We start from the raw sequence: 8,180 nt of genomic DNA on the forward strand, positions 1-8,180 counted from the left end.
TAGTATTAATTAAGTTTTTGTTTTTACAAGCGGTTCATTAATTAAGGTGGTTTACACTTCACACGAGGAATGATTTTTATTGGAATAAGGAGGGGTGAATCCACTATTATTAAAAGATATATTGCCACAATTGAAAATTAATAATATTTAATAATATTATAAATGACACTTTATTCAACCACTAATAATAAGACACATAAGATGGGCTATATGACCCATTTTTATGAAATGGGTAGTCAAGTTGTCAACTTAATTCCAAACTCTCCAGTTATCAAAAAAAATAAAATTCCAAACTCTCCAAATTCATACCGACCAGATGGTTCCGATGTTCATCATCGAAACATCGTCTCTTCCGATGCGCCTCTCTTTGCCGACCAGATCCTCTACCATGGCAGCGACACCGAGAACCTTCAACTCTGTAACTTTGATAGTTAGGATTTTCACTTCTTTCTGGACTTTTGAATTCCTTTTGCGATTTTCTTCTGGAATTTTGAATTCCTTCGTAAGTTCAAATTGAAACTCAATTTTGAATTCCTTTTATTTTATCGCAGTTATCTTTGATTATCAGTTTATTTTCTCTCTTTTCTCCAGATTCTATATTTTTACAATTTCCATTCCTTTTCAAATTGAAACTCAACTTCTATTTATTGTCCAGTGAGATATTGTTTGGGAAATTCATTGAGTTCTTCAGACAAATTCTTTGATCTAGATGGAATTTCTGTATATAATTTTTGATCTAGAGGGAATTTTTGTATATAATTTAGAGTTGAACTTCATTCAAGGGGGAGAAACATTATTCTAACCAGCGATCGGAAGTGCCACTTGCCTTTGTGAACTTCTGTGTTTATTTGGTATCAGTGTGGCTGATACCCAGATATACAGTAGAGTAGTTTAAAATTCTCCATCTTTTTAAGAACGGAGAAAGTATCTGGTATTTGAAGAAGCTAAATGTCCTAAACTGAAGGTATAAACGTAAAGTGCTACATCATCACAGGGTTTTAAATATTTGAAAGATTTTAACATTATGGAAGAAGCTGGTGGAGTTGGAAAGGGCATCACTAAGGAATTTGATGTCGAAGTCAACGACAACACGTTGGAAATTCACTTATACTGGGTAGGGAAAGGAACCAATGCGATTCCTGTCAGAGATGTATATGGACCTCTTATATCTGCTATCACAGTAACACCAAGTAAGTTTTTTTTTCCTTATCATCTTTCTTTCAACTACCATGCTAAGACATGTTCTATAAGCATTTCAACTTTGATGTAGACTTCAAAAATCATTCAAAAGGGTTGTCTGCTGGAGTTATTGTTGGAATTGTAGCCGCATCATGTATCCTTGTCATATTGATATTGGTTACCCTTTGGAAGATGGGTTTGCTTGGCAGAAAATATGTAAGAGAGAAAGGTAAGATTCTAGTCCAAAATATAAAATAAGGCACAAACATGATTTGTATGCCGGAGGCATAAAAATTACCGTATGGAACTATGGATACAAAATGCAGACAAATTTAAAGAAAAAACTGATTTGGATTCAATATTGTGGTAAACACAACTTTTTTCTCCTAGAAATTTGTATGGTTCACTATTTTCCTTTCTAATTTGCCTTTTTGTAATTCTTTTCTTACCAATTTTTAAAATCTGAATGGTGATTTAATTGTAAATCTTCCTGTTGCAGAACTTCTTGATCTCAAAACTGGTTATTTCAGCTTAAGACAAATTAAAATAGCCACTAATGACTTTGACCCTGCAAATAAGATTGGTGAAGGGGGATTTGGACCGGTATACAAGGTAACTATGGATAAATCATGCTACTTATCCCACAAAACCTGTATCTATTCTAAGAAAAGTTTTCTGCTAATGAAACGTGCAATCTTGCAAGTTATCTTCACTAATTTATATTCAAAATCATGGCCATGGCTTAAAATAGGGTATTCTGTCAGATGGTGATGTCATTGCTGTTAAGCAACTCTCCTCCAAATCACATCAAGGGAACCGTGAATTTGTTAATGAAATCGGAATGATATCTGCTTTACAGCATCCAAATCTTGTTAAGCTCTATGGCTGTTGCATTGAAGGAAAGCAGTTGCTGCTGGTATATGAATACATGGAAAACAATTGTCTTGCGCGCGCACTTTTTGGTGAATGCCTCGTAAACAATAATACCTTGTGAATGTGTGTGTGTTTTCTACTTCAAAATCAAGATGTAACTAAAAATCTTTTCATTTCGGATAGGTCGTCCAGAACAGAAGCTGCACTTGGATTGGCCTGCAAGAATGAAGATTTGTCTTGGCATAGCAAAGGGATTAGCATTTCTTCATGAAGAATCAGCGTTGAAAATAGTACACAGGGATATTAAGGCTTCTAATGTATTACTTGACAAGGATTTGAATGCCAAAATCTCTGACTTCGGTTTAGCTAAGCTTGATGAAGATGGGAATACCCATATCAGTACACGGATAGCAGGAACAGTGTTAGTACTTGCCACTACAACGTTAAAAATTAGCTATTATTTTATTATTAGCATTAAAAATAAAATTATACAGAATATTTTGTAATCACTTATGTTTCACTGTTTCTCAATAGTGGATACATGGCTCCAGAATATGCTATGCGGGGTTACTTGACCGATAAGGCAGATGTATATAGCTTTGGAGTTGTAGCTTTAGAGATTGTTAGCGGAAAAAGCAATACAAATTTTAATCCAATGGAGGAGTTTTCATATCTTCTGGATTGGGTATGTTTGAACTTCCTTTTTTACTTTGTGAGTTTATGATTAATCAGGTCTCATAACACCAAACTTATCCTCTTTATTTCTTATTTATTATATTTATGGTTTGGCTTATTTTCTACTTCCTATTTGCACGCGTTGTTGAAGGCCTGTGATCTTCAAGAACAAGGAAACATTTTGGAGTTAGTGGATCCAAGTCTTCTTGGCTCAAGGTACTCCACAAAGGAAACCATGAGAATGCTTAATGTGGCATTCTTATGCACAAACACATCTCCCACTCTTAGGCCATCGATGTCATCGGTAGTGAGCATGCTTGAAGGAAAAACTCCGATCCAAATGACAGTAATCAATCAGAGGGACAGCGGTCAACATGCAAGTCTCAAATCCTCCGAGTTTCTGTCACAAGATAGTCAAACATCAGCAAGATAGTCACAAGACTCCTCCGTATCTCTTCTAAGTGAAGATGATTTTTCTTCAAGCAGTTAACTTTCTTGAGTTTCACATGATGTGTTCAGAGCACACTAAATCATTTTACGAAGGTGATATATATATAGTGTATGAACTGCAGATTAACAGCATATCAAGACGATAAGCGAGCATAGAAGTTTGGTTCCATCATCAGGTTTACAAATACATAGCACATGTACATTTATTTGTTGCAAAATTGTGAGTTAAAGGCATTTCTTGTGTATTTTTTTCTTATAAAGCTTTTATTGATATTTTTCAACTCATTCTTGTGTGCCACAGTCCATAGATCTTAATTTAGACTCATTGGCATTGACGGTGAACTATTGCTAATATAGAAAGTTACTTGGCATTTTGTATGCCAATTAGGACAACTTTTGTGTCATTCTTTTGTACCTCAATTTTTAAAAGAGGGATGTTTGATTCATAATGTTGAGTTTTATCTGTGAAAAGGTGATTTGCATCAAAGGAAGGAAGATAGATCATACTTCAAGTTGTTCTTTAAGGGATTAACCAAGATTTTCATTAATCTCAAAAGATCACAAAAACCATTCAAACATCAACATAATAATCCAAAGATTTCACACAATAGCTTATCACCAAAATAGCTCCACTACTCAACATTACTTCATCAATTATCATTTGCAATCTATTTTTCTCTTTACATTTTAATCCACTTCGTTTTATTTTGTGTTTTGAATGATTAAATAATTTTTTTGGAAGAGTATATATCTGTAATTCTATGTTTCTTGCTTCACACCGGGGCTTATTGAGAAAGAAAAAAAAAAATAGAGCTCAACCAATAAATTGCTATATTTCAAATGTTATGCAAATTATTTATAATTATATGTTCTACTCCAAATTATTTTTAATGAAGGTGGACTTGGCATTAGATCTTTGTCTAAAGTTAATGAGGCTGCTAACTTGAAATTATGTTGGGAGCTCATGCAATCTGACATGCAATGGGCAAAGTTCCTGAGATTTAGAGTTCTTAATGGAACGAAACCCATATCTTACCACATTTTCTCATCAGTTTGGAGTATTGTTATAGATATAGATGTAGTATTAAGTTGGTAATCATTCATGTATAGGCAACTCATTTGCCACTTATTCACATTTTTATGATTTGAAATTTATTTTTTATTTTTTAAAATTGATTAGTTAATGGAAGTTGTGAAATTAAGTCAAAGGTAAAATAGGTATATTGAAAAGTTCATCCCAAACTCACCTATCCAGAACTGTTTTCTAACAATTAGCCAGAACTACTAATACTATACTCCCTCCGTCCCAAAATATAAGCAAAAGTGAGTCAACAAAAGTTAATGTATCTGGACTAAAATTTACACCAAATACATCAACTTTTGTTGACTAGTTTTTACTTATATTTTGGGACGGAGAGAGTATTTCAATATCAATTCTCTAAACTACTTCAGAGATTTACTTATCTCAAACTGTTTTGACAGTAATTATAGTAAATATCCTCATAATTTTAGACATTAGATAGTGAAAGGAAAATGCTAGTTCTAGATTTCTAGCTATAAAAAAATTCTCCAAGATATCACGATAGAAAATTGTAACGGTAGCGGACCTTTGATTTTTTTTGACAGTTGTAGCGGGACCTTTGATATTTTTACTTATACCCGTAGAGAGATCTAATCCTCATAATTGATTCATGATGTTTTCGCGAAAATAACTTTTGCTATAAATAGCATCACAGATAATGAAAATATAGCAAGCTAGATTTTTTTCACAATAATAATTTCTCAAATACTGCAATTGACGCCCATATTTTGCGTTAGGTTAGATTTATGGGTAACTAGAGTGTATGCATTTAAGTCTCTATACCAAAAAACTATGTAAAAAAAAAAAATGTATGCATTTAACTTTGCCTCTTGTCCAGTTGGTGTAAAGTTAATCCTTGAACACTTTTGGATAGACCTGGTGCTCTCAGAATTTATTATCTTTAACTCACTCTTCAATCTAGTTCAATTTCTTTTCTTTTTTTGACAAGCAATCAAAAGAACCAAAAAATTAGTAATCCTAGTGAAATTAATAATATTTTTTGATTGTAAGTAGAAATTACATCAAAAGAACCAAACAAATAAGTGAAATTATAAAAACTTTCAAATTAAACCATCCAAATAAATTGTCTAAATAGATGTGCAAATTAGTAATCTAAATTATCACAAAGTGTGCACAATTTAGATGCTAAGCAATTGTCAAAATACAAAAAATAAAGTTAAACAAATGCAAAATAAAGTTGCAAAATAGATTCTAAGCAATTTTTGTCGTCTTTTTCCAATGATGGTGCGCCTTTTCTTCAACTTCATCCATAAGTTGATTGTAGCTACTATGAACCACATCAAGCGCAAGCTTCATCCTTGCATCTTGGCATACCTGTGTGCATACAATAAAAATGTTAGATAAAAACTATGCAATAACTTGCATAACCAAATAAAAAAATTAAATGCAAAACAGAATATTATTAAAGGGAAAATATTTTTATTTAGCAAACTCACTCTATTATTTTAACAAATTTCTCTTCTTTGTTTTTTTTTTATTTTTTATTTTTAAGTTTGTCTGGAGTAGACATTAAAATAAACACACAGTGCTCACTTGTGTAAAGTTATAGTTATCATTCACGCTACATTCTTGCATCCAAGCTGCAACCCAGACTCCACAATCGTTACTATAAATTAAATATAAAATTAAAATTAGAATAATAGTAGTGGATTTTATTCACTTTAAAGAAAGATGAATAAATAAATGAAAGAAAATTACGATCCACAATTCTGGCTTGGGAACCCTCTAGGTTCTGAAGTAGCAAAGTTTTTCACAAGAAAGGGGGGTTTGAATGGTGAACCTTTAAAAATTGTCGTTTTAAAAATTAGATATCAAAACATACGTTAGAATGATTTCAGAATAAATAGTATAAGTTAGGATAATGATCTTAGAACGATCTCAGAGTTGCAAACAAAACAATAAGTGATTTGTGTGTGTTTGTGTTTGCATAAAATTAATATGAGTTTAAGGGAGAGAAGAGACACAATAATTTTATCCTGGTTCACCCCTTAATAGTATGGGCTACTCCAGTCCCCACGCTCCTGTGAGATTGTCCACTAAGAGATTCCACCGATCTCAAGATACACTTCTTCTTTGATCTAATCCAAGATCACAATCTTCCAAGCTTCACTTGCTTGATCTACCTAAGTCTTCCTAGACTTTATGAGGTGTCACTCAATCAATAGTTACGTATTGAATTGAGCCAATCTTTACAATTTTGATAATGGTTTGGATCTAAAGCTTTCTCACTCAAACTAAGTTGAAAAACTAGTTACAATAAAATCTCTCTTTGTTCACTCAAAATGGATACTGATCCTAGTATGATAATTACAAAATATGGAGTGAAAGAGATCTTTAAAGAAGAGCTTGAAAACTTGTATCACAAAGACAAGTAGATTAATTGTTGTAAATTGAACTCTTGCTCTTCAATGTTGCTAAAGCCTTCCTTTTATAGTTGAACCTTGAGTCTTCAGTTCCTTGGTCCCAAAGGAAGTTCTCCAACAGCTAGTCGATTCAAAATAGACAGCTCATGCTGAATTGTTGAGTGGATAAGCTCAAACTGATCTTTCTCAGAACGTTCTCCCTGCTGTTCTTCATGTTTTCAAATAAAAGGGCCATAATGACAGCTTGCAATGGGTTGTAGATAGTTGTTCCTTGCTTCCTCACCAAGTATATCCGTTATAGACCATTTAGGCACGTTTTGGACAGCTGTAGATGAGCTTGCAACTTCAAAAGCAAAGGACAGTCATTCTCAGCATCATTCTGAGATCGTTCTCCAATCTAGGCGAATTTTACACATGATCTTCAAATGGAGAATGATGCAGAACTGTGGCCAGCTGTAGTGTGAAGGGAATGTAGCTGTGATGTCCTTGCATAACTATTCACTTGTCCTTTCCATGTACTTCCTTTTCTTGATTAAAAATTAATCTCTTGGAGAATGTTCATTAAATAATGACATTGAAGGTACATGACAACTATGAGTTGAATGTGTGTTGTCTCATCCTTATTGGTCTATGTAATTCTTGTCCAAACACTCTTGATACACCTGATTAGATGATGCCTTGAGAAATTATCATGTTGCACATGCTTGATCATTAACTTTGTCCAAAGAGGAAAGTCACTTTCTTTCCAACTTATTCCTTGCCTTAATTGTTCATGAACTGTTGTGATCTTGTGAGTTAAAACCAAGATAAAGTGCTTCTTTGTCTTGTATATGGTTGACTTAATGAAATAAGTGCTTTTGCATTTATTCTTGTTCATGAGGAGAATGTTGCAATTAAACCAGATATCATTCTCAGACTGATCCTGAAGCTTCTCTTTTTGCCAAAACATAATGAATATCATTGAGATTAGAAGCTTAATTGTTCCTGACTAATTAAAACACTCAAGAGCACTTGTTAGATAACAATGAGATCAGAATTAGATTTAAAATATAATTAAGATGTTTGTTATCTTTAAAACATCAAATTGGGATTTTGCATTTTGCCTCAACAATCTCCCCCTTTTTGATGATGACAAACTTCTTGAATTATGTTTTAAAAATGGGATTCTGATATAATCACTTTAGTAAACACAACTAAATTGTTTAGTGTTTTAATTTTCAAGCTCCCCCTCAATTCAAGCATCCAATTTTCATAATTGCTTAAGCATAAAGAATTGAGCAAAAACACATAATATGAATCAAAATAGATTTCATTAATCATCAAGCTCACAAAGTGAGAATCCAACATGATTTCTAGTTCATGATTAACACATAATGATTCAAGCAAAAGATAAAACATAAATCCTAGTTTAGAAAATAAAAACATAGTAGGAGAAGTTCTTATAGCAGCAAAAGGAACTTCCCAAAATATCTAATCCTCTAAACAGGTAAATTAAAACATGATTAAGCATTCAAAAAGACAAGTTCAATCTCCCCCTC

At 32.8% G+C, this 8,180-nt stretch overlaps 1 protein-coding gene and 1 long non-coding RNA gene across 3 annotated transcripts; one reads left to right on the plus strand and one right to left on the minus strand.

The window, feature by feature from the left end:
- Positions 1-254: 254 nt before the first annotated feature.
- Positions 255-3,570, plus strand: LOC123901257 (probable LRR receptor-like serine/threonine-protein kinase At1g53440). 2 transcript variants are annotated; one of them, XM_045951593.1, is made up of 8 exons: positions 255-502; positions 995-1,190; positions 1,271-1,408; positions 1,679-1,791; positions 1,931-2,141; positions 2,236-2,473; positions 2,587-2,737; positions 2,879-3,570. In XM_045951593.1, the coding sequence occupies exons 1-8, from the start codon at positions 317-319 to the stop codon at positions 3,158-3,160; spliced, it is 1,515 nt and encodes a 504-aa protein (XP_045807549.1). In that variant the 5' UTR covers positions 255-316; the 3' UTR covers positions 3,161-3,570. The 2 variants fall into 2 exon arrangements, with proteins under 2 accessions (XP_045807549.1, XP_045807550.1); XM_045951594.1 differs by having other exon boundaries at positions 255-430.
- A 1,765-nt stretch (positions 3,571-5,335) lies between these two features.
- On the minus strand, positions 5,336-6,012 carry LOC123901258. The gene is made up of 3 exons (XR_006806669.1): positions 5,978-6,012; positions 5,813-5,885; positions 5,336-5,593 (listed from the first exon to the last, which is right to left on the minus strand). It is a non-coding gene; the product is annotated as an uncharacterized LOC123901258 (long non-coding RNA).
- Between the last annotated feature and the right edge of the window lie 2,168 nt (positions 6,013-8,180).

This window comes from Trifolium pratense, unplaced genomic scaffold (assembly GCF_020283565.1).
Source record: "Trifolium pratense cultivar HEN17-A07 unplaced genomic scaffold, ARS_RC_1.1 scaffold_60, whole genome shotgun sequence".
In the NCBI taxonomy this organism is placed as follows: domain Eukaryota; kingdom Viridiplantae; phylum Streptophyta; class Magnoliopsida; order Fabales; family Fabaceae; genus Trifolium; species Trifolium pratense.

Bases quoted from the DNA above. Each gene is read 5' to 3' on its own strand.
- LOC123901257 (XM_045951593.1), top strand. From the start codon at position 317: ATGGTTCCGATGTTCATCATCGAAACATCGTCTCTTCCGATGCGCCTC. The intron at 503-994 runs GTAAGTTCAAAT...ACATCATCACAG, and splicing joins CTGGAATTTTGAATTCCTTC to GGTTTTAAATATTTGAAAGA. The intron at 1,792-1,930 runs GTAACTATGGAT...GGCTTAAAATAG, and splicing joins GATTTGGACCGGTATACAAG to GGTATTCTGTCAGATGGTGA.